The sequence below is a fragment of the Sylvia atricapilla genome, chromosome Z (assembly GCF_009819655.1).
Source record: "Sylvia atricapilla isolate bSylAtr1 chromosome Z, bSylAtr1.pri, whole genome shotgun sequence".
Taxonomy (NCBI): domain Eukaryota; kingdom Metazoa; phylum Chordata; class Aves; order Passeriformes; family Sylviidae; genus Sylvia; species Sylvia atricapilla.
In genome coordinates, this window is record NC_089174.1 from 6740624 (window position 1) to 6765697 (window position 25074).

The 25074-nt window shown below is 44.2% G+C and overlaps 2 protein-coding genes across 3 annotated transcripts in view; both read left to right on the plus strand.

The window, feature by feature from the left end:
- LOC136374235 (fibronectin type-III domain-containing protein 3a-like) overlaps positions 1-15126 on the plus strand; it is a 38707-nt gene extending 23581 nt beyond the window's left edge. For both annotated transcript variants that reach the window (XM_066339534.1, XM_066339535.1), the window contains 20 exons: positions 290-345; positions 1465-1619; positions 1878-1937; positions 3011-3149; positions 3979-4032; positions 4705-4826; positions 4916-5090; positions 5505-5591; positions 5913-6051; positions 6551-6619; positions 6924-7042; positions 7147-7252; positions 7795-7970; positions 8442-8555; positions 9084-9233; positions 9574-9854; positions 10333-10545; positions 11058-11224; positions 11924-12045; positions 12654-15126. In XM_066339534.1, the coding sequence (XP_066195631.1) occupies positions 290-345; positions 1465-1619; positions 1878-1937; positions 3011-3149; positions 3979-4032; positions 4705-4826; positions 4916-5090; positions 5505-5591; positions 5913-6051; positions 6551-6619; positions 6924-7042; positions 7147-7252; positions 7795-7970; positions 8442-8555; positions 9084-9233; positions 9574-9854; positions 10333-10545; positions 11058-11224; positions 11924-12045; positions 12654-12971 (2822 nt within the window). In that variant the 3' untranslated portion in view covers positions 12972-15126. The remainder of the gene's footprint in view (positions 1-289; positions 346-1464; positions 1620-1877; positions 1938-3010; positions 3150-3978; positions 4033-4704; positions 4827-4915; positions 5091-5504; positions 5592-5912; positions 6052-6550; positions 6620-6923; positions 7043-7146; positions 7253-7794; positions 7971-8441; positions 8556-9083; positions 9234-9573; positions 9855-10332; positions 10546-11057; positions 11225-11923; positions 12046-12653) is intronic.
- Positions 15127-18177: 3051 nt separating this feature from the next.
- TAF9B (TATA-box binding protein associated factor 9b) lies at positions 18178-21922 on the plus strand. The gene is made up of 7 exons (XM_066338549.1): positions 18178-18252; positions 18340-18421; positions 18867-19003; positions 19598-19732; positions 20383-20464; positions 21031-21144; positions 21590-21922. The coding sequence occupies exons 1-7, from the start codon at positions 18202-18204 to the stop codon at positions 21748-21750; spliced, it is 762 nt and encodes a 253-aa protein (XP_066194646.1). The 5' UTR covers positions 18178-18201; the 3' UTR covers positions 21751-21922.
- The last annotated feature ends 3152 nt before the right edge of the window (positions 21923-25074 follow it).

Genomic DNA, 25074 nt, shown 5'->3' on the forward strand with positions numbered 1-25074 from the left:
TTTTTGGAGGAATGTTTTTGTGTTGTCAAAGAAAACCTATTTCTGCTCCATTAGGAAAAGATCCCCTTTGTGCAGGATGTACTAAAAGGGTTTTTGTACCACTGTTGGTTTTGGATAGTTGGTGTTTCTGCCCTTCACGCAGCCAAAACAAACAGGGGAAATGAACTTTGCACAATAAATACCATTGTTCAAGTCCTAATGAGGCCAACTCCATCTCGTGGTGGCCTTTTGGTAACAGCCTGGGTTGCTCTCAGGCTTTAGGATAATCTGGTTTGTGTTTAAATTGCAGAATCTGACACAGAATCCAGGAAATGTGATACTCAGTTTAGCATTGGCAAGCCAGTCGTAAGTATTAGCCTTAAAATCCCATTATTTTCTGGGCCTGTGCTTTCTATAAAATAACTTGTGTTTTATCAGTCCCTTTTTTTTTTTTTTTTTTTTTTTTTTTTTTTCTCTTAATGGTTTAATTTTTTTAATAGATCAGATTAATACAGTTTAGTTGTCAGAGTTCATAGCTGGGAAATGGTAACCATGCTGGAAATTCACTGTTTATCAGTTTGCCAGCCTGTAATCCCAGAATATTCCACTGTTGCAGTTTTCCAGGGTATGTGAGGGCTTTACCTTGCAAACCAGGGCACTGCTAAACTCTTGCAAGTTTCTCCACTCTTGGAGACATCCTTTGCTCAGCAGAGAGGATTTAGGAGCATTGAGGATAAAATGAACAAAAAATCTACCCTCTTTTGATGTTATATTGAGAAACTGGAGCAAATATTTGAGTATTTAGAGACTTATTCAGGAAGGTGCAGTCTGGTGAGGGTAATAAAAATGTCTGTGTTTGATCTTGAGCAAGTTTAATGAGCTCTTCTCTGCATTATCCACACAGCAAACAGGCTTTGTGTTCCTTTGCACCAGCTTTTGAGGGGTTTTTTTTTTGTCCTTTAGTATTTTTTCCCTGCTGATTCTAGCATCTGTACTTTGAGCTACCACAGGGCTGTGTTGCCTTGGGCAGAGAAAATTTGGACTGTGGGAATTAAGCAGGAAAAAAAAATCAGACAAGAAATTTTGAGTTCTACAAACAGAGCCTGTGCTGTCCTTAGGATCAGTGATTGAATATTGTGTGAGGGAGCTGTCAGAAAATGAAGTGTCTGTGTTTGAATCTGATCTGGGGTCCTGCCCAAGACTCTCCAGCTGGGCATTTGCTCCAGAGGAGTGATGGAAACGTTGGTGCAGAAATTTTCTCTTCCTGCCCCAGTGTGGTGTTGATTTGGTGTTGGAAGGGAAAGCCTTTAGAAATGGAAAGAGGAAATCATTGCAATCCAAGGAATGCCTCTATATTCCCACCCCAAAGGGAGAGAATTCCTCCAGTGAGGAGCTTCCTAGGCCAATTAGTGACGCCATGTTATTGACTAATTAACCTTTTCTTGCAGAAAGCAAACTTACTTGCATTATTTATGCTTTTAATAGGTTTCTGATATACAAGCAAGATCAGCCGTTCTGTCCTGGAATCTCCCAGTTAGTTCACAGAATGGAGAGAGCCATAGTCATAGTCCAGCAGCATTTACATTTGAAGTAGCAATATCCAACAGTGGTAAAAATGGAAAATTTAAATCTGTCTATGTGTAAGTTTAGTTTCTTCCTTTAAGCACAATGTTTAAACCATTAACCAATCAGCAATCTCTCTATCAGGAGCTGTTTGTTGACTTGCAGACCTTCCTACTTCACATGAAATAAATTTTAAGTAATGTCACTAAAGAGTTACGTGGACAGTGGGAAACTTAAATGTGCACTACGTGGTTTTGCTTTTCAATGAGCTTTGAGCCCTGAGGTTTAAGGAAGAGCTGTAACTCTGCTTTCTGTTTGTTTTTGCCTTTTCACAGTGGGGAAGAGTTAACAATTACACTTCCTGATCTCAGACCAGCCACTGATTATCATGCCAGGTATGCTGCTGGGAAGGAAATAATGCTTTGGGAGATGTGGGAATTCCAGGATTATTGTGGCTTCATGGAAGAGGGGTGATAACAAGCAGTTAAGGAACACTCTAAAAAAACCCCATACTGTGGACACTGGGTTTGCTATCTGTATTCCCATTTATCTTCTAACTTCATTAAAATACCACATCATTTCCTTCCCTACCTTCTCTGTCTCCTCAGATTTCTCAGTTACAAACTTTACATTATTCTCTGCTGGTGTTTTTATAGAACAACACTCTGTAGATTGTTGTGGGCTGAAGTCAGTGGTAAATGAAACAATTTAGCCTTGAAATTGGATCTGAAAGCCTGACTTGTCAGCTTGATTTCCAGAGATGCTTGTCTGACCTGCAGCAGGGCAAGCAGGGGAGTGGGAATGGACTGGAATGGGAAGTGGGATGGGATGATCAGGAGTAAAGGATCCTGACTGGAGGTGTTGGGCTGGCCAGGGAGAGAGCAGCTGGTGAAACAAACCAAGGGGGCACTGGGAAGAGCCACACTCAGTGCTATGGTACAGGAGCAGGTGAGATTAAAGATTCCCTGGAGCAAACTCCTGCTTTAAAGCTGTGGAAGAGTTCTGAGTGTGGGAAATACTGGGCACAGCTCCAGCTGCAGAGTTGGTTGTGTTTTCCACAGAAAGAGGCAGGACTGCTGAAAATATGAAACAATTCCTATGAAAATTGTGATTTTATGGTTTAGCCTGTTTAGTGCCCATGCTCCTGCACAAGTCTTGGCTGTATTTGAATTTTAAGGTGTTAGCAAAAGGCTCATTTTCAAGCAGGTATCCTGTTACCATCTGGGAACACCTGCCAGTTTTCATCCCCTATCCCACAGGTATTTCAGCACTAAAATATCTCCACTGTGACAGAGTAATGGCAGAGTAAATGAAGGGTGAGAAATGGGGGTTTGGGGTCAGCGGGTGAGCCTGTGTGACCTCCACCCTGCAGCCACTGCTTGAGATCCAATTCTTGAAGCTGCCAGCTTTTCCCTTAAATTTCCAGGTGCCACTGCAACAGCCACATCATTAATTACCCTTTGTTTAGAGTTTCAGCAACCAGCAGTTCCATCAAAGAAACCATTTCAGAACTGGTGAGCTTCACTACAGAGAGCTGTGAGCCAGACTGTCCAGCTGCCCCAAAACTGATTAACAGAACCAAAAACAGCCTGAGCTTGCAGTGGAAGGTAAGAACCAAACCTGAAGCTGAGTAAAGGGGAGCAGAGCACTCTGCTGGATTCCTGTGCAGTGTATTTAAATTATCTTTGTCAAGAATTAAATGTGTGCTATAGGTGTTGCCTTTTAAGTTGCTCAGTGAAGATTGATAATGAAATAATAATTTCCTTTCTCTTTTTTTTTTCAATGTTTGGTGAGTTTCTTGCCTCAGCTTTGGTGTGACAGAGTTGGTAGCAGGACTCTTTCTCTTCTGAACTGGCAGAGAGGAAAGAATAGATTTTTATTTATTTATATCTTTGCTTGAGGTCCTGGATGATAAATAGATTTGAGTTAATATTCTTTTAGTTATTCTGACCCATTCAGTCTAAATTTCTTCGGATGGTTTTATAAATTCTCATTTTTTAATATGACTTCTGAATATAACCACTATCTCTGAAGACTTATGAGTAGCTGTGTCTGCTTGAGTTTTCATGGTTTTTTATGATTATGCTGAAAAATTGTTCCAGCTAAATGACTTCAGTGTAATTATTTGTAGAATCTGTGCTTAGAAAATGAAGTTCCTATTTCACGTGTCAGATGTTGCTTGTGTGAACTCTTAGATTGCTAAGAACACAGTGCATGACACAAGGAAAAGAGCTCTAAGAACATAATTTGCTCCATTTATAAAATAAAATCATTTATAAATTCATATTCTAAACTATTAGAAGTAAAAGAAGTAGCACAGCAGCCTTGTATTAAAAGGGAGTTGGAGTTTATAATATTCAATATGTAAAATATATATAAAACACATTTACAGCCACTTGATTTTAACTAATTTTTTCATTGTTTCTTTGTTTTCAGTCCTCAAATGACAATGGTTCCAAAATAACTAATTTTCTTTTAGAATGGGATGAGGTAAGAGCTTTTCTAGTACAAAAAAACAAATCATAATGACATCTGTAGAGCAATTACACTTAAAAATATCCTTTGCTTAGGTGCAGCAGCTATTTTGGTGCAACTCTCCTGGCGATTTTAAAGGGGCAAATGATCAGTGGGGGTGAACAGTGTAAAAACTGCTTCATTTGTCATCCAGGGCATCAGTAATTCCTGTCTTCTCTTTAAATGCATGAGTATTTGGCATCTTTGGGTTGTGTCACAAATCTCCCTCAGCTCTTGAGCATCTTGTTGAGATGTAATTCAAAGGGATAAAAAACTTTGAGAATGTATTTTGTTTTCAGCTCAGTGGTTTATCACCATTCTATCAAATTCACAGTACCAAAAATAATCAAGTGTCTCAGATTTAATGTGGTTTATTATCAAGACTGCTCAGGGTGACCATCAGCAGACTCAGGATGCTCATGATTAAATTTTGCATTCTTGAGGCTCAGTAATTTCTTTTTTAATTACTGTTAAATGAGTGAAATGATATTGCTCGTGGAAAGTATCCCTGCCTTTTGGAACGAGATGGTCTTTAAAGTCTCTCCCAACCCAAACCGGTCTGAGATTCTGGGATTTAGGAAGATGTAGAGTGAGGAGGGTGACCTTGGCAGGGATCAAGGAGTGACTCTGGATCTCCCTGTTTCCTAGGGGAAGAATGGACCCTTCAAGGAATGTTACTACGGGCACCTGAAGCAGTACAAGCTCACCAAACTCGCTCCCTCCACAAGATACTCCCTGAGACTGGCTGCTAAAAACGACATTGGAATGAGGTAACCAGGAGCCCAGGGATACCAAATGATGGATTTCCCTCTGGATTCCATCAGCTGCTGATCACCCCTGTCCAAAATCTCATCCCCAGTGGGTTCAGTGAGACAGTGACATTTGGCACAGCCGGGGTGGTGCCGCCGGCCCCAGCACCGCCCGTGCTGCTGGAAGCAGGAGTGACCTGGATGGCCCTGGAATGGAGCCCTCCTGCAGGAGGGGCCTTGGATGAGTCCCTCACCTACAGCCTGGACATGGAGGAGGAAGGTTCTGTAAGTGCTGGGCTTTGTGTGGAAACTCTGTTCATAGTGCTGAAATAAAAACATACTTTTTTAACCTTCCGAGAAATCGAAGTTGGCAAGTATTGCATGGAATTCATGGCAGAGAGAGAAAGCATTGCATGGAATTCAGTGTCACAGAGATCAAATATTGCATGGAACTCTTGATTATTGCAGGGAATCCGTGGCAGAGATAAACTACTGCATGGAATTCATGGTAGAGATAAAATATTGCATGGAATTCATGGCAGAGATAATGTGTGCAATTCGTGGCACAAAGTATTGCATGTAATTCATGGTACAGAAGTGAAGTTCAAGATAAAAAAAAATTAAGATTTATCCACTCTGGGTTTTGTTTTACCTTAAAAATCAGTGACTGTGTTCATATTTGTTTTCCCTCCTTGTCAGGGCTATGGATTCCAGCCCCAGTACAATGGAGATGAACTCTCATGCACTTTAAGAAACCTGAGGAGGAGTACATCCTACAAGTTCAGGGTTTGTACCATTTATTCCTAATTTCACGCGCTTGCCTGGGCTTTGGTATTTTCTAGGAAATTTTTCAGCATGTATGGAGACAGCAGGAATCCACCTGTTGTCCTAACAATTACCTGTTAGAGCAGGTTTTGGCAAAGTAATAATACAAATCAGATTTTTTGCACCAGCTAATTTTGGTATAACTGGTTGTCTTTATTTGTGGTGGGTTTTTAATAGAAGAGTTTTTTTAATCATCAGCATATTTATCCTCATGTATTATCAACATATATTACTATCACTAAATAAACCATTTATTCTCTATTCTGTTCCCTCCTCCCACAGCTCTTTGCCTACAACAGTGAAGGAAAAAGCGGCCCCAGTGAGGTGGTGGAACACAGCACCAAACCTGACAGACCTGGAGCTCCGAGCAAACCTGTAGTAAAGGGCAAGATCCATCCCCACAGTGTGAGAGTCACATGGGGTAGGTGTCTTGGGGTGTTCCAGTGCTGCTGGGGGGTGAACAGCCTCTCTCTGATTGAATAAGAAGGAACTCAGGCTGATTATTTATCTGCAGGTGTTGTTATTGCAGGAGGAATACTTAACAGTACCCCAAAATGTTTTTTTGGGGGGGCTGTAGTACCTCAGTGGTGGTGTTAATTCATTTTGGAGAAGCAGAGACTGCTGTGATGATACCCTTTGGGTTTACTCTGATGTTAAATAATTCTTAGGTTCACTTAAAAAGTAAGAGCTGATACCTGAAATTTGGAGTTTTTTCCCAGTTACTCTTCCTGGCATAGTCATGATTAATAACAGGAGGAAATTTGCTCCAAAAAATGTATTGTCAGTAATTAAGTACACTGGTTTCTCTTGTTGCTTGACTTTTCTGTTTGAATGAATGGCTATGTTCACTGGAAAAGTTGATAACAAAATAAGGCCTTGATGTTAAATCCTCTGTAACTTAAGGTCTTGATTTCTTTCAGAACCCCCCAAGGATAATGGAGGATCAGACATTTCTAAATACTTTTTGGAAATCTCTGAGGCATCAGTTGGTAAGGAATCACCTTTGGGTACTAGTACAGTATGCAGTCTCCATCCCTGGAGGTATTTAATTCACATTTAGGTGTGGGACATGGTTTAGACTTGGATTTCAGAGATGTTTTCCAACTTAAATTATGCTTTGCTCCAGCAGTCACTTCTGATTTCACATGTGTGTGTTTTGTTGTACATATTCTCTGTATAATTAATAATTTCAAACTGATTCTCTGGTTTGACTGCCTTAATAATTGTGTGAGAGAATTTTCAGGTGGGATTTTAGAAAGGTTTGAAAGGGTAAAGTGCTTTTCCTTCCCTCAGGAGGGAGGTGGGAGCCCATTTACAGCGGAGCCCAGCGGGAACACGTCTGTGACCACCTCAGGCCTGGCACCTCCTACAGACTCCGGGTGTCCTGTGCCAGTAAAGGTGGGGAGAGCCAGGTGAGCAGCAGGAGGGGAAAAGTGCATCTGGAAACCACTTCTGTTCATGTTTTTTAGCCAAATGCTTTATGTCTGTGCTCTGCAATGCCCTGTGTCCCTGGCAGGCATCTGATGTCACGACTGTCACGACGGCGGCCGTTCCCCCTGGGCCCTGCCCTGCCCCAGCCCTGGTGGGCAAAGCCAAGCCCAAGGAAATCACTTTGCAATGGGGTAAGCACCAGAGCTGGAGTAAAACACTGTTCTGATTTCAATCATCCAAATCAAAAACCTTCAAAGAAAAAAAGAAGTAAAAATTATAGAGATGCTATCCATGGCCTTAGTTGTTTTTCGGGTTTGAGGTGGGGTTTTTGTTTTGTTTCATGAGATTTTTTTGAAGAAGACCAAAGCTTCTGTCCACCTCTGGTAGGGTGATACAGGGAGACTTAAGCAGACATAAATATTTTCCAGTGAGAAAGCTTCTTGTCTCCCCGTGACTGATACCTGCTTGACAATTTGAAAATCAACCCTTGTTTTCTTACTGTTATCTCAGTGAAGGAGATAAGCAAAAATTAATAGTTTAACTGTTTTGTGAAGAAAACAAGTAAAATACATGAAAAAAAAATTATAAAGGCCATCTTAAACTAATTATCAGTACCTGGAGGCAAAAAATCAAGCTTCATGAAGTGTTCCTGCTCAGATACATGACAAGAGCCTGCCCTAACTTAGGGAATTTAGAGATTAATAGGAAAATCCAATCTCTTTTTGTTTATCAGGCCCCCCAGCTATGGATGGAGGTTCTGAGATCACAGAGTATCTCCTGGAGATGGCCAGCTCGGAGCAGGACGAGCGCAGGGTGGTTTATCAGGGCCCAGCAGCTGAGTTTGGAGTGACCAACCTGCTCCCTGGGAGAACCTACTGCTTCTGGCTCCGGGCAGGGAACAGAGTCGGGGTAACCACTGCACTCACCACATCTCGCTGACTTCACACGCGGGACAGGAGTGGTGGTGCTGAGGGGCTTTTGTGCCCTGTGTTGTGTGAACCTCTTGATGTTTGTGCCTTGGGAAATGTTGGATGTGGTGGGATCAGCATTGTGTGGGAGAGGGGTGTGTGCCAGCCATGCCAGGCTGGGAAAAGTGTGGAATAGATGTTGGTGGTATAAAAAAGTCTTTGTGGAGCAGTCCCCAGCTGCTGCTGGAAGGCAGATGCAGGGTGGGAGAGGGAGTTACAAAACTCTGGCAGTGGGAGGAGCTCAGATATCCTGTTGGGAGCGGGGCCAGCTTCAAGTACCTGCGAAGAGTCTGAGCCCTGAACTCTGCTGTTTACTTCCCCGTCAAGTTAAAAATAGTTTGTTTGCTTCACTTGCACTTCAGTTCTTGCCCTGGTGCTCTTGCTGTGTTCATGCAGTGTTGTTTTCCTGCAGTTTGGCCCCCACTCAGAGAAGGCAGAGCTTTGCACTGCTCCAGGACCCCCTGAGCAGTGCTGCAAACCCGTGATAACCTGCAAAAGTGCAACTTGTGCTGTGGTTTCGTGGGAGGTAGGTGTTGATGGCTTCCAGTACCACCCAAATTAGTGTTTGGCTTGTCTTTTAGAATTGTAGTCACACATTTATGATACACAGAAATGAGAGAAATAGTATGTGTAGAAGTGGAATATTTTAAGCCCATTTCTTTAGAGATGTCCGTGTTGGGTTTGTAAACTTTGGGATGTAATAATTGCAGTTTTGATTGGACAAACCAGGTGGCATTTAATCCTCCTCAAGATGTGGTAATTAATACATAGTGAATTAATTCTTTTAAGTGGTAAGAGATTGTGGGTCAGTCAAAATTCTGGTGTGAACTGTGGTGGTATTACTGCCACATATCACCTTTTAACTCGAAATCCCTTGGAACAGACCTCAGGTTTCAACCCCAGTGCTTCCAAAGGCTGGATTTGATGATCTTGGAGGTGTTTTCCAACCTTAACTGTGACTCTTACTCAGCGTCTCAGTGTAACAGAGCTTCCCCTTGGGTGCTGGTGGTGTGTAAGTGCAAGAGCTGAGCAGAATTTCTCCCTCGCCCCGCAGAGCCCGGCGTGCAATGGAGCAGAAATCACCGAGTACAGGCTGGACTGGGGCCAGGTGGAGGGGTCCATGCACATCATCTACACTGGGCCCTGCCAGAGCTATGAGGTCAAGGGGCTCACACCTGCAACCACCTATTACTGCAGAGTCCAGGTAGGAAAAGCCTTTTGGTGCCACTGGGCACTTGCAGTTTGGGGGCAAACTCCAGCTAGGGAGGAAAAGTCATGTGCTGTCACCTGCTCATGCAATAGAGAAGGTAATTGAGGAAAACACTTCCCTTGTCCCCCAGTTTCTCCTCATTCTCTGAATCTGGAAGAGTTTAGATCCAGTGTGCTGTGAATTACCAGATACTTTGCCCTATTGACAGATCACTCAGGAGATTTTCCACTCTCTTCCATGTTGCTTTTGATCACACACGGAAGGAAGGCTGTGAGAGCTGTGACTGCCTGGTTGGAAAACAGGGATTTGGTAACTCCTGTGTGATGTCTTTCAGGCTGTGAACGTGGCTGGGGTGGGGCTGTTTGGGGACACGGGCGTGGTGACCACACCCCCATCAGTGCCTGCAGCCGTGGCCGTGCTCCACTTACTTGAAGAGGATCAGATGGAAATTTCCCCTCCTTTCTCCACGTGCCTTGCAATCCAGTGGGAAGAGCCCTGCTGCCATGGGGCAGAGATCACAGGATACAACATTGAGTATGGGGAGAAGCAGCTGGTCACTGTGGGGAGAATCACAACCCATGTCCTTGAAAATCTGCTGCCTGACACCCTGTACAGGTAAAAATTATTCTGAAATTACATTTGTAGGATTTAAAAGTCCTTTGAGGGAAGTGCTTTAAATTTTTTCAGCAGTTTTTCACGCAGCTTACGGTCTGTTTGCCTAATTCACCTTGCAACTCAAAAAAACACTCCTAAAATTGTCACATCCAGACTTCAACCATGATGTTGGCAGGAGTGAGATTGTGGTTGGTGTTAAGGTTCACATTCTGTCTCAAAGCCAAGACTTTAAGGTTTCTGGGTTTAGAATTTTTCACTGGGTTGCTCAGGTGTGTGGCCAGAAGAAGATGGATGGACAGGTAAGGGCAGAGCAGAGGTTCCTGTGATGTCAGTCTTGGTTAAAGTTGAATTCAGATTTAATTTCTAACTGCATCTTAATTTCTTTACTGTTTGGAACTGTAATCTGTACACTTTTTAACTGTTGCTTTGTTACCCAGCACTTTTCCTGATGTTGTGGCTGCTCTCTCCCACTCCTCAGGATTAGGGTACAGGCCATCAACAGCTTTGGAGTCGGTCCTTTCAGTCATTCCATGAAAGCCAAAACCAAACCACTACCTCCTGACCCTCCCCACCTGGAATGTGTGGTCTTCAGCTACCAGAGCCTTAAACTGAAATGGGGAGAAGGGCCCAGCAGAGCTTTAATTCCCAACCCTACTCAGTACAACCTGCAGATGGAGGACAGGTTTGGCAGGTGAGACCATTAAGGATTTTTTGGTTTTACCACTTCATGTCAAGTTTTTAAGGTGTTTTATGTTATTCTCCCATCTGTTTGCACCACTGAGTCATTTGGTGCAATGACCCAGAGTTTGCCCTTTTGCAGTTCTGCATTCCATCTTTCAAACAGAAGTGCTGTCTTGCACTTCTGCTGCTTGTAAACAGTAAATACTAGTTCAAGAATAAATACCTTATCACTGTCCTATGCTGGCAGGGTTATTTTTGGACATTCAAAACCAAAGTCTGGTCTGCATATAAGAAATGGGTTGGCCAGCTGTTCTTTAACTGGAAATTTCGATTTGTTTCGGATATTCAAGGTTTGTTCTCTTCATTAAGAGGGTCCTGCAGCCTCAGTGGGAAGAAACGTGGGACATGGGGAATGCAGCATCACTTCATTGTCCTTAACTCAAATCCGAGTGTTGCTTGCCTGATACTGCCCTACACATTGGTGATTGCTGGGTAACTCTGTGTGTGTCCTGTGTCCCCCAGGTTTGTGACAGTCTATAATGGTCCCTGTCACACCTACAAGGTGCAGAGGCTCAGTGAATCCACCACGTACCATTTCCGCATCCAGGCGTACAACGACGCTGGGGAAGGAGCCTTCTCAGAGGTCTGTGCTTTCACGACCACTAAGTCTCCACCTCCTCCTCTCAAAGGTGAGCTGGCACTGCCCTGGCAACTGCTGCAAGGCACTGCTGGGCAGGATTGCATCCTACAGCCTGACCCTCTGACAGTCTTTGCGGGGACAGAGACACAAACTTGCTCTGAGGGGCTTTGTCTGGGTGTGAAAAGGGCTCCTTTGTTGTTATCACCTCCTTCACTGCAACTCTTCCACCCCTGAGCTTAGCATTCCTGTCTTTGCTCAACTGGAAGGGCATTTTGCAGGGTTATCCATCAAGTTGCAGCAGTGTGTTGGCAAATAAGGGCACGGTTAATTCCTCTATCTTCACTTTTTAACGTGGACATTAAAGGTCATCATTAAAGTCACTGTGAAGGTCAGAGTGTTGAGTGCCTGCAGCAAAATGAATTGACTGAACCATGGTTAGAACATAATTTCAGCTCTGTACATGGGCAGAAATGGTAATGCTGGGCTCTGTAATGACTTGAATGTGCTGCTCCTCTTTACCAAGTATGGGCTCATCCTGGCAGCTCAAAAAGACCAACAGGTGTAACCTGCACATAATAATGATTATTTTTAAGCTCATCTCATGAAATAAAAGAAAAAGAAAGAAAGAACTCTTAATTGCTCTAAGTTATTGGAATGAGTTGCCTCAAAGCATGACAGCTGTGTGTTTGTAGAGACCATTGTTCTTTTTCTAAAATACCAGCAAATCAGCACCCACTTTATTTTCCAGCACCCAAAGCAATTCAGCTGGAAGAAAACACTTTTGAAATCACATGGGAGCCTCTACAGCCGATGAAAGGAGATTCCATTGTTTACATCCTTCAGCTTGCTGCTGGCAGAGAGTTTGATCAGGTACTTTTTATGCATCATCAGGAATGTGAGAGGTTTTTACTGGGAAATGTTATTAAAAAAAGAAAAGACATGCGTATTTCTTGTGGGAAAGTGTCCCTGCCCATGGCGGAGGGTGGGATGAGATGGGCTTCAAGGTCCCTTCCGACCCAATCCATGCTGTGAATCCATGATTTGAAGGTTGAAATTCTTCTTTGAGGAGGTGACAGGGAGACTTCGTTTCAGAAAATGTGAAGTGGGTGAGCACTGGTTTATCCTGTTCTCCCAACAGTTCCTGTGGCTCTTGATTCTTAATCCTGGTGGTCTGTGGTACCACTGCCTCTGTTAATCGGAGAGCCCTTTTATGTGGAGGAGTTTTTAGGAAGAAAATGCAGAATGATAGTTTTCTGCTTCTGAGCCTCCCAGCCCAGGTGAGGCCTCAGTGTGGGGTGTGGCAGGAAATGGTGAATTGTCCAGAGATTTAAGCTGTGATTTTACGAGGCTGGGGATAGGAGGGGCACAACTCCAGGCTGTGCCCAGCACTGCACACAGCCCTGGAGCGGGACAGGCAGTTCCAGGTGCTGGTGATGAGCGAGGTGCTCCTGACTGAAGTGGCTCCTGTCTCCTGCCAGGTGTACAAGGGCCCCGAGCCGTGGTTCCGGCTGCCGGCCGCGCAGACGAGCTGTGAGTACCGCGCGCGCGTCTGCGCCGGCCGCCAGTGCCACGACCTGCCGGGCTGCCCGGAGCTCTATGGCCCCTACAGCCCCAGCGCCGTGTTCTGCCTCCAGCGCCGGGAGCCGGGTCCAGCTGCCAGCCCGGCAGGCACGGAGCTGGCTCAGAGCGGGAAGCGGCTGCGCGAGGAGCGCGTCATTGCCGTCGCGCTGCTCTGCGGCTTCGCCCTGGTCGCCATCCTCTTCGCCGTGGTCATCCAGTACTTTGTCATCAAGTAGGGCGGAGCCAGGCCCTGCTCGGCCGTCTGTACAGAGCTCTCTGGGGTATTTATGGGTAGTTCAGTGAAATCCTAGCTGGGGATCCCTCGCTCCGTGCGTTCCCGCTCCTGCTGCTGGCTGCCGGCGAGGCTGGCTCGGCAGATCCTTTCCAAGTGCTGGACACAGATTTCCTGTAGAAAGGGTGATCCTGGGGCCTCTGCAATCAGGGTGAGCTGTTAGAGAACAGCAGTCAGCTGCCTTATGGTGCGCACTGGGGGGGTGTGTGCACTCCTCCTGTCTCCCCATCCCAGCCAGTTGGAGAGGGAAGGCATTCCTAGAACAGTCCTTTCCCAGCACCTCCAGAGCAGCTGGAGACGATGGCTGTTCTGTCAGATTTCGCTGTATTTTGATATCCATGAAATCCAGCAGCACAAGTGCTTGAGCTTAGAGCAGAACTGCAGAGCCTACTAGAGCATACCACATTTACTAGACTGTAGAAGGAAAGCAGAGTATTGACTTAGTGATATTACTACTTTACAGTTATTTTAATAATCATTTCAAGTGTTGGAGTAGAGGGTGCCAGGGTTTTTTAGGGTTTTAATCCAAACCAATGCCAGCAGGACGTGGCGCTCGGCCGGGATGCCCAGAAAAGGCTCTGCCCAAAATGTTCCTGCTGTCCTGAGCAGCTTTGGCCCAATCCACATTTCACTCTCAGTGCCTGAGAGAAAAGTAATTCCCTGTGCAGCGTGCTCAGAACAGCACAGGAGTTGTCTTTAAGGAAAAAGCGTGCATTTATGATAAATGTTACACTATTTGGCTCAAACTGAGCAAATGTTTTTGTACTATTATTAACCTAAAAAATAAAAAGTTCAGCCTGCTTTGGGTGCCCTTCTAACTTAACCCCAATGAGCAAATTGTACGTGAGAGAACTGTTTTTAGATAACATTTATACAATGTTTTAAACTTGCTATCCCAGTGGTAGCAGCTTCACATTCCATGGTTTTCCTGTTGGGAATGTTCAGCCTGCTATGAACTTGTCTGAAAGTCGTCCTGGTTGGCTAGGGGATATTTTTGTGGACACTGCACTACATTTGACTGTTTTGTTCCATCTGCTTGTGAATCCCTGAGGAGGAGCCTGGCAGTTCCTGGCTCCGTTAGATCAAAGCTTTTGAAAGCTGGAACTCACAAATTTCCAGTGTTTCAGGATAGATCTTGCCAACAGCATTTGGAACATGCCACAGAACAGTAGATTTAGGGTATTTTGCAAAGTCTGTGGGTCCACTTTGGCCATCAGAGCGATGCACTTGTGGGTGGGAGGGTGGATGTGACAGAGCTACAGGCAATGTGTTTCTGGTAATTAATTAATCACTTTTAAGGGTCTTTCTCTTACAGCAGTTGAGGAATAATGTTGTGTTAGAGTTTGAGGCATTGTGTTGTACTTCAGTTGTGGAAAACCTAAATTATGACCTAGTATCACTTAATCCTCTTCACAGTAGATTGATGGTGCAATCTGAAATTAATCTTTTCAAAACGTACTCTTCATTTTTGTACTCTATTTATTTTGATTAAAAGTCCTGGAAAGAAAAAAAAATGTATGTTTGAATGTATTGTTCTACTTGTAGCAGAACTTTTAAGTTAATCATTTATTATATCATAGAAATCTCTCCCTCCAGTGTCAGAGTTTTATACAGATATTAGTCTCTAGTTTGCAGAAGAGTTTACAATCTGTCTTCTCCTCATAGTCTCCCTTTAGCAGATAAACTGCCTGCAGCAAATCTCCATTGCCAAAGGGTTCTTTCTTAACTCCTTAGAACCAACTTGTAGAGGTTTATTTGGCAATAATTGTCCTGAAATTAGGATCACAGAGTAAATACTAACAAGTCACCACTGGTAAAGAATGAAATCAAGTCCTTTTGTAATTTCCACAAAATGTTGATAATCCCAGAAAATATCTGGGATATTTACTGCAATATGGATTTTCCATCAGCTGTTGTCCATTCCAGAAGAATGTACCCTTGTGGCATTAATGTATTTTAGTATCTTCATTTTTCTTGTATTGTCATTTTGAGGTATCTCAAACGTATGTTAAAGCTGCCATGCATTGTATTACTAAATTGTAACTATCAAATAGATAATATATTTAATACAGCCAATAAATAATACAAATGTATTCAAATTTGAGTCCGAGCTCCTTTGGTTTTGTGAGATTTAGTCTCACTTGTGTCGTGTGAGGGAAGGGAAACATGCTCAGTGTCATTAAGAGCTGAATTGACTTGGGACCCTTGGAATATCACTTCCATTTCTCCTCATGCCTCAGGAAAGACCTGCAGTTCCCGGGTGAGATAGAACAGTTCTTTGATACTGGAAACTGAATCATTTGGGGCTGATCACCAATTACTCATCATTTTGTCTTGACTCAAGACCTTTCCCCCTTGAGCTCTTCCCCAGCATTTGCTGCTGAGTGTGGAATTTCTCTTGATGGTGCCTTAATCATGTGATGAAGACAAGATGGTAAATGCTTTATTTGACCATCATTCCCAAAGAAACAGCTGGACACAGCCTGGATAAACTTTCCACTTCAGGAAAGATTAGGGATGAGGAGCTGAAAAATGCTGGGCTGGAGGATGCAAGAGGAATGAGGGAATCCCAAGGGAAGGCTCTGGGAAGCTGGAATCACAGGGCCGAAGGGAGCAGGGGGACCCAGCAGCAGGATACATCCTGCCACAGTCCTCAGAATTCCTCCAGAACACGGGAATGGGTCTCTAGCGGAAGTGAGAGAGGTGTCAGCAACAAAACAAATCTCCTCTGAGCTCGGATCTTGGATGTTCTTCTGCTCCAAGGACTGTTCAAAAGCCAGAGTTTTGTGGAGCCAGGTAGTGTGGGATTGGTGCTGGAAAGGTCAGAGCTGAGTACAAGGCAGTGCACTGTCCTTCAAATCCCAGACCTGATGTTAGGGAGATTCCTGCTGCCCTTTTGCAGGAAAGAGGCAGAAGCTCTGGCTGGGGTTGTTCTTGCAGATTTGGACACCTCCCAGTAAGAAAAGTTGTTCTTGTGCCAGGGCTCTGCATGGCTGCACCCTGAACACCTCAACAAATCCTGCTCGGGAAGAAATTCCTGGTGAAATTTTATAGAATCATAGAATGGATTAGGTTGAGAGGGACTTGAAAGCTCATCTTGTTCCACTCCCTGCCAGACAGGGATACTTTCCCCTATCCTAGGTTGCTCCAAGCCCCATCCATCCTGGCCTTGAACACTTCCAGGGATTTAAAATTTATAAGATTTAAATCCTGCACCCTGAGCCGAGCCACGTGCCCAGGCTGTGCTCCTGATTTCTCCAACAGATGATTCCCAGCTGGCTGGCAGCTGCCCGGGATGAACAACCCAATGGCAGACGGAGGAGTCGGCGGCGGGCCAGGACACGCCATGACCCCATTTCCTGTTTTCCAAAGCTGAAAACAACCCCAGTGTCTGAGCGGAGGGGAAGGGTGGCTGCTCTTCCATTGGGCCAGCGTGTGGTGCCCATGGAATGTCTTTCTGCATTTATCCTGGAGAAAAGGAGCTCAGGGGGGACCTTGTGGCTCTGCACAACTCCCTGACAGGAGGGGACAGCCAGGGGGTCGGGCTCTGCTCCCCGGGAACAGGGACAGGAGGAGAGGGAACAGCTTTCAGGCTGTGCCAGGGAAGGGTTAGGTTGGACAGCAGCAGGAATTCTTTCATGGAAAATGTTGTTAAACATCAGAAATGCCCAGGGATGTGATGGAGTCCCCACCCCTGGTGGTGTCCAAGGAAGGACTTGGATGTCCTTTCCAATCTCACTGATCCCATGATTCCCAGGATGGCTGCGCCTCACAGGACTGTCCAGGAAGAGAGGCATCCGTGGCCAGAAGGCATTTGTGGCCCTGGGGACAGGTGGCCCTGTGGCAATTGTCTCTCCCTCTCTTCTGCTGCTTTCCTTGCAGAAATCCTGCCAGAAGCTACTGGTTGTGGTTCCCAGTGTGGAAAGTCATCTGTGGGCAGGTGGAGAAGGTGACACAGAGGGGGCAGAAGAGCCATGCACTGGGTTTAGGGATAAATCCCAAACCTCCCGGAAGTGCAAACTATCATTTTCTTTCCTACCTCTGGAATAAATGGTGTGACAGCCCCACAGCTTCATGTGCTGAGCGCCATCCTGATCCCAGCCTATGGAAGAGCTCCTCTTTCCTAAAACCAGGAGAAAGAATAGTGGATTTTTTTGTTGTCTAAGGTCAGTGTCTGGAATTCCTCCTTCCTCTCTCCTCCCAGGATGTTTTCATGTAACACATTCTGACTCATGGAAGTCAAATGACTTGGCCTCAGAGCTGCCTCAGCACAGGGATTCTGGCACAGGAATCCTGTGCCTGCCCCTTGTGCTGAGTGAGGATTTTCCAGCTCCTCCAGGCACTGCCAGAGCCATGGGGCTGCTCCTGTTTCCCCAGGCTGATCCCAGCAGCCCCAAACCCAAGGCAGGGCTGGAATGTGTCTCTATCCAGGTTGGCTGATCCAGGTGCTGAACGGCTTCCTGGCTATGGATGGGGAGCACCAGAGCTGCTGCGGGAATGTTCCGCAGGGCGGATCAGAGGGAGCAGCTCTTGGTTTCTCCCTGTCTCTGAGGAGCTGGGATGGGAGTCCCCAGCACATCCTCTTCCTCCAGACCTGGCTGCAGTCTGACCATCCCAGATTGTAACAACACATTGCAAACTGCTTCTGGATCACCCGCCTGACAAAATCACTACAAAACTTTATTTTTGCTTCTGTGTTGCCCCGGAAAGTGAGAAACTTTGACAAAACTCATATGGAATGTTCTTTGAATGGCTTCCAAATCTAGTCAGCCGCCATGAAAACTAGCTTTAAAAAGCTATTAAATTTGCTGCCAAAGTGGAACCTGTTATTTTCAGAACAGTGGGAGCACACTGTCGTTTTTAGTCAATCATGGGAGTGCTGGTAATTTAAAAAGTGGCTTCAGAGCTTTTAATGTAATAACAAAACATCCCCTCCCACATCACCACAGGGCAGATGCGGGGGCACTGGGCTGTCTGCAGCAGGGGGAACAGTCACTTGAATCCAGCAGATTTGGTCTGTCCATCTGTTGGCCTACGTGAATATTTATAATAAAATGAATTTTTTGCCCTGCCAGGCCGCGACTCCATGACAACCCCGCTAGGCCGCGTCTCCATAGTAACGCCTCCCTCCCGGCCGCCGTAGCCGCGCCCCTTGTGTCACGTGACCGGAAGCTATGGAGGCGGCCAAGATGGCGTCTCCCAAGAGCGCTCCTAAAGACGCGCAGGTACCGCGGGGTCCGGGGGAAACCGGGCGGGACCGGAGGGGGCCGGGAGGCTCGGGGGGCTGAGCGGTGCCTGTGTGCCCCCCGCAGGTGATGGCGCAGATACTCAAGGACATGGGCATCACCGAGTACGAGCCGCGCGTCATCAACCAGATGCTGGAGTTCGCCTACAGTAAGCGGAGCCGGGCGGGAAGTGCCCGGGGAAACCCCGGGTGGAGCAGGGAAGTGCTGTGTGAATCCGTGTTCCCAAGGGGGCTCCCCTGTCAGACTCAGCCACCGTGGAGACCTTTTCCCGCTGTAATTCTGTGACACTTTAAAAGTGATCACAGAATCATAGTATGGTTTGGGCCGGGACACCTTCCACTGTCCCAAGTTGCTCCAAGCCGCGTCCAGCCTGGCCTTGGACACTTCCAGGGATCCAGGGGCAGCCACAGCTTCTCTGTGCCAGGGCCTGACAGGGAAGAATTCCTTCCCATTATCCCATCCAGAGCTGCTCTCGGGCAGTTTGAGCAGTACCCGGAGGCCGCAGAATTCTCAGTGCCAGCCGGGTGAGATCAGGATGGCGATGGGGAACATTTCATTTCACCCAGCCTCAACCCAGACCCTGTTTCCCCCAGGATACGTGACCACGATCCTGGAGGATGCCAAAATCTACTCGAGCCACGCCAAGAAGTCGAGCGTGGACGCGGACGACGTGCGCCTGGCCATCCAGTGCCGCACTGACCAGTCCTTCACATCCCCCCCGCCCCGGGACGTGAGTGCAGCCGGGGGTGGGCACCGCAGGGCGGGCAGGACACGGGGCGAGGCTGGATCGTGGGGATGTGACCAGGACATGGGGCCGAGGCCGGGACACAGGGATGTGACTGGGACAGCGGTATGAGGGCAGGATATAGGGCTGTGACCAGGGCACAGGGGGACGAGGGCAGGACATGGGGATGTGACCTGGAAGTGGGCAGGAGGCTGGGGCACAGGGATGTGGCTAGGATGTGGAAGTGAGGCTGGATCATGACGATGAGGCTGGAAAACCACAGGGATAAGACTGAAATGGGACCAGGACACGGGGCTGAGGCTGGGACACAGGGGTGAGGGCAGGATATAGGGATGTGACTGGGACACAGGGATGAGACTGGGATGTGGAGATGTGGCCAGGACTTGGGCATGAAAGCAGGACATGGGTATGTGACTGGGACATCAGGATGAGGCCGGATCATGGGGCTGAGGCCGGAATGTGGGGATGTGGCCAGGACACAGTGATAAGGCTGAGAAACAGGGATGAGGGGAGGACACGGGGATGTGACCAGGACATGGGGTGAGGCTGGAACACGGAGATTTGTCCATGCCTCTGCAGTTCCTGCTGGACATTGCCCGGCAGAAGAACCAGACGCCGCTGCCACTGATCAAGCCCTACTCGGGCCCGCGGCTGCCACCCGACAGATACTGCCTGACTGCCCCCAACTACCGCCTCAAATCCCTGCAGAAGAAGGTAAGGATTGCTCAGGGGTTGGGAATTCACCCCCGGCGGGGTTTGGGAAGTGGTGTTAAGTCGCGGTTTTCCACAGCTCTGAAGGGTGTGGGTGAGTGTTGGCCTGTGTGCTGTGAGCCTGGAGGTTTCCGGGCTGGATTTGCAGATTGTTGTTGGTTGATTTTAAATGGGAATTTTAAAATACAGGATATTTTAAAATATAGGGGAATTTGAAGTGTGGGAATATTATAGCCTTAAAGAAATAGTGCAGAATCCAAGAATCAGTGAGGCTGGAAAAGTCCTCCAGGATCATCAAATCCAACCTGTGCCTGATCTCCACCAGAGCACTGAGTCCCTTGTCCAGTCATTCCTTGGACACCTCCAGGGATGGAGACTCCCAACACCTCCCTGGGCAGCTCCTTCCAATGCCTGAGCACCCCCTCTATGAAGAAAGTCCTCCTGATGTCCAGGAGGAAATGTCAGGTTTAATGTCAGGTTGTCAGAGGCACAAGCCGGGCTTTGGTGTAGATATTAAAGAGTATTTTTCACTTCCACCTCAGTTGTTTCTGCTTTAGAGGGAAAAAAATTCCTTTGCTAGGATGCCCTGAATGCTTCAGTCAGGAGGGACTTTCCTGTTTATTCCAAGACATTCCCTGGTTCTCTCCCCACAGGTCTCCTCCACAGCAGGCAGGATCACAGTCCCTCGCCTGAGTGTGGGCGCCGTGAGCAGCCGGCCCAGCACTCCCACTTTGGGTAGGAAACAGCTCCACGGAGGATTCCCACCTTTCTTTTAGGAAGGAAAAATAAAGAGAAATAATTTTAAACACTTTTCAGCCCCTGAGGGAATGTCAGGGACTGACTGACCTTATATTGTTTGACAGCATCAGAAAGTTAATTTCATAAATTAATCTTTAATACTACAATAGCATTTAAATGTAAATGCATTACAGAGGTTCTGTATTGGTGATAAATTCTTTCCTTAAGGGACTGTTCAAGTGCTTTACTTAAATTTAGGGTTGTGTTCCTCAATGTCAGTATGATACTGAATTAAATAGTGCTGGGAAAGATCTATTTTAAAAATTTAGAGCTGAACCTAAAAAATAGAGTATGTTTGTAGTCTGGAATTCCATAGGGCTGGAGTAAACGTGGGAAAATGAGCAAATGTGCAGCTCTGCCTGGAAATCTGACTCCTTATATCTCTGTCCTTGTGTTCCTGTGCTTTCCCACTGTGCCTAGTAACAGGTTCCACTTGGGAGGGAGTTTTAGGAGTGCTCGTGGATTTGTTAGGATTTATTTTGCTGGGGTTGTGTTGAATCCAGGTACCCCCTCAGCCCAGACCGTGTCGGTGTCGGCCAAGGTGGGAGCGCCGGTGTCGCTGGCGGGGCAGCGCTTCACTGTCCAGATCCCGTCCTCGCAGCCTGCTGGGAAATCAGGTATTCCTGGGATCCCTGGGGGATGGAAACAGGGAAAACCACACAGCCACAGGGTGCCTGGCATGGGAGGGAGAAGCTCCTTCCTCTTGCCAGGACAAGAGACACCTTCCATGCTGCTCCAAGCTGGCCTGGAACACTCCAGGGATGGGGCAGCCACAGCTGCTCGGGCCGAGCTGGTGTGGGAATTTCTTCCCCTCTCCTTCATTTCAGGAGTTAATTCCCATTTCCAGCTCAGCAGTGGCAGCCAGAACATCACCATCCTGGGCAGCTCCCTTCCACCCTGGCTCCTGTTTCCCTGTTCCACTTGTGTCCTAACCTCCCCCAGCGTTTTCCCTCTTGGGATGAATGCCCCCAGAACGCTCTGGCAGCGCAGCGCTTCACGAGCCTGGAATAATGCAGGGATTGCTGCAAGCTCTCAGTGAACCCTTTTCCATGATTCCCACAGCCACTCCCACCACTCCCACGGTGCAGAACGTCCTGATCAACCCATCCCTGATCGGCCCCAAGAACATCCTGATCACCACCAACATGGTCCCGCCCGGCACCGCCGACCCCAACCCGCTCAAGAGGAAGCACGAGGACGACGACGACTATGATGCCTTGTGAGGGCCTACAGCCCTTCCCTAGGATTCATGGAGCCTTTCCCATGGGAGCTTTTCCTGTGGGATTCATTGAGCCCCTCCTGTGGGATTTATATGGACATCAGAGGGTGGGCAATGGGCGGGAAGGCCCCATTTGGGCCTCGGGAGTGTGGAAATAAAGAGGAGAGTGTTTGTAACTTGGCCTTGGTTGTCTTCTGCACACACCTGGGGGAGGGGACACAGGGTTTTCTATATATTTTCTTATTTTTTAATATGAATTTATATATACACACCTATATCCACATATATATTTATATGTATGTGTGTGTATATGTGTGGTAGATATCTATCGTATATACACACATGTAATTGCCTTGTACACTCAAAATTCACCCAGACACTTCTCTTTTTTAATATATATACAATTGTCTATACACATACATAGATATCTACATATAAATACATATGTAAAAAATATAGAATATAGTGTACCTAGAGAGAATACACAGTAGTTAATTATGCATGCACAGAAACACTTCATATATATGTAATATTTTATGTATTATGCACACATTCTAAAATACACAATGACATTCATATGCTATGTAATGCATATAATTATATATTTTATATAGTAATATATGGTATATAAATACCTTTTGCATATATTTTCTATATCATATACAAACATAAAATATGTAGAATATAGTGTAAGTATATGCAAAATACACACTAGTGCACAGAAGCACTTTATTATATATATTATATAGTATATAAATTAAATTTTATTGTATATATCATAATGTATACTTAATGTAATATATAGTAATATATAATGTAAGATACATAAATATAATTTTAATATAATTTTTCATCTATCTCATGCAACATAATAAAATATTAAATACATAGAAAATTGATTAAGTATCAAGAGAATATAAGCAGTTAATTATGCATGCACAGAAACACTTCATATCCATTATATATGTTGTATATATGTATGGATCATATACAGTTATACAATAATATATAAGGTAAAACATACAATTAATGTATTTTTATATCCCTATATATCAATATGTAATAAAGATATAAATATACAGAAACATACATAGAAATATTTATAGTAATACATATAAATGCATAAATAATACATGTAATATATATAAATAACTTTTGTATATAATATATAATATCTTTCTATTAACATATATATTTTTATACATTTATTATATATATATATAACACGATATTATTTTATATATAATATTCCTATACATTTATATTATACTCACACCTATTCATTATTTCCTCATTTCTATAGATCCTTGTGTTTACAGTCTCAGCCCCTCTCCCACACCTTTTTAAATTGCAGCACATTTATGCATATAGACCAAAAAATGTGGAGATTTTTTAACTGACCACACTCATGCTCTCACAGACCCTGTTCTCACAAACCCACTGTTCATATTTATATATTTCTATATAAACAGAACTATGTGATACCTTCTCATGTTAAGTCTTTAAAATATTTTATATTTATGCATATAAACAGCCACATCCACAACGCACCCCTCAGAAACTCATTTACTTTTATAACAACACCTCCTGTAGAGCAATCACAGCAGGGTTTGGAGCTGCCCTGTCTGTCACTGGTATTTTATTGATTATTTTATTGATTATGCACCATCCTATAACTGCTGTGGGTGTGGGGTGTGCAGCTGTATCAGGATATTATTTCTAATTACAGGTTCCACATAGGACCAACCCTCCCAGTCTGGGTTCTGCACTTAAAGATACTGCACTTGTTCTGCAAATAGAATATTCATGCATTCTATTCTCCTGAGGCTCTACACACAGACTCAACTCTACCCCACCTTGTGTAGAGCCTCTGGGAGAATAGAATACGTGAGTACATCTATTTTGTATAATAGATACAATATATTACATCATATAATAGATATACTAGGTATTGCATAATCTATAATAAATATACAAAACAATTTATAATACACAACAATTCCTACGTGTATCACAGCTGTCTTTTATAAACACATATCAATAGCTGTACTTCTGTCTACATAAATGTTTTATATAAATATATACTATTTATATTATTAATATGTATCTTATATGTATATGCCTATATACAATATATCATTTATACATATTATGTATAATGCTATATTTATGTTTATATATTTTATACTATATATATTATCTATTATACAATAGAGATATTTAATACATTATATTGCATATATCAAAATATTACCAAATACATGTTTATTTTATATGTAGTGCTGTATTTATATATATACACACTATGTAGAGCAGCATGTAACACTGTCCTACATAATGCTCATGATTTCTGTATATTTTATATATAGATCTAGAATAGATGATATATATAATATCCAGGATATTTATATAAACATATAGATGTCTCTCTAAAATATAAAGATAAAAGTTTTACAGAAATTTGTATTTTTATATAATATTGAATACATAATACATAAATATATATTATACATAAATATACATCTATCTGAAGTAATTCTATGCATATAAAAATCTTTGATATATATAATATAATGATATATAATATATATTTAATTTTTATATGTAGATATAACTCAGAAATATAGTGAGATGTTTATATATATGATATAGAAATACATATAACAATATTTAAATGGATTGTTAAAAATATCTAGCATTAAATATAAAAAAAATATTTAGCTAGAGATACATATAGTATATAAGCATTTTTATATATATGTAGAGAATATAGATTTGTTAATTATGCATACACATAAACATTTTTTTGTTACATATATACTATTCAAATACACATTTTATATATGTTTGTATTTCTAGATATATAGATATATTTATTTTTATTACTATATACATATTAAATATACATAAAACTGTTGTGTGCTCTCTTACACATCCACAGTTTAAAAACAATAATATACAGAAACACATTTCCACACACAATTGTGTTACTGCCTACTGCTGGCAGGTACAATTGTGTATAAATTGGTTATAATCAATATAAAATTAACATAATAATACAATAGAATTTAAAACAACAGAGATAAGACAAAATTATAGAATCTTGTCTAGAATTATCTGTTGTTTAGAAGTTGTCTAGGTTTATATTTTATTTACGGTATAATTTATTACAAGGCGGGACCATTGGGGTGTGCTGTGCAGGGCCAGGAGCTGCATTCATGGTCCTGGTGGGTCCCATCCCACTCAGGATATTCCATGGCTCTTCTCCAGGTTTCTGGGACTGCCGAAGTGCCAGCAGTCCCTGGGGCAGAGCTGGGCCCCGGGCAGC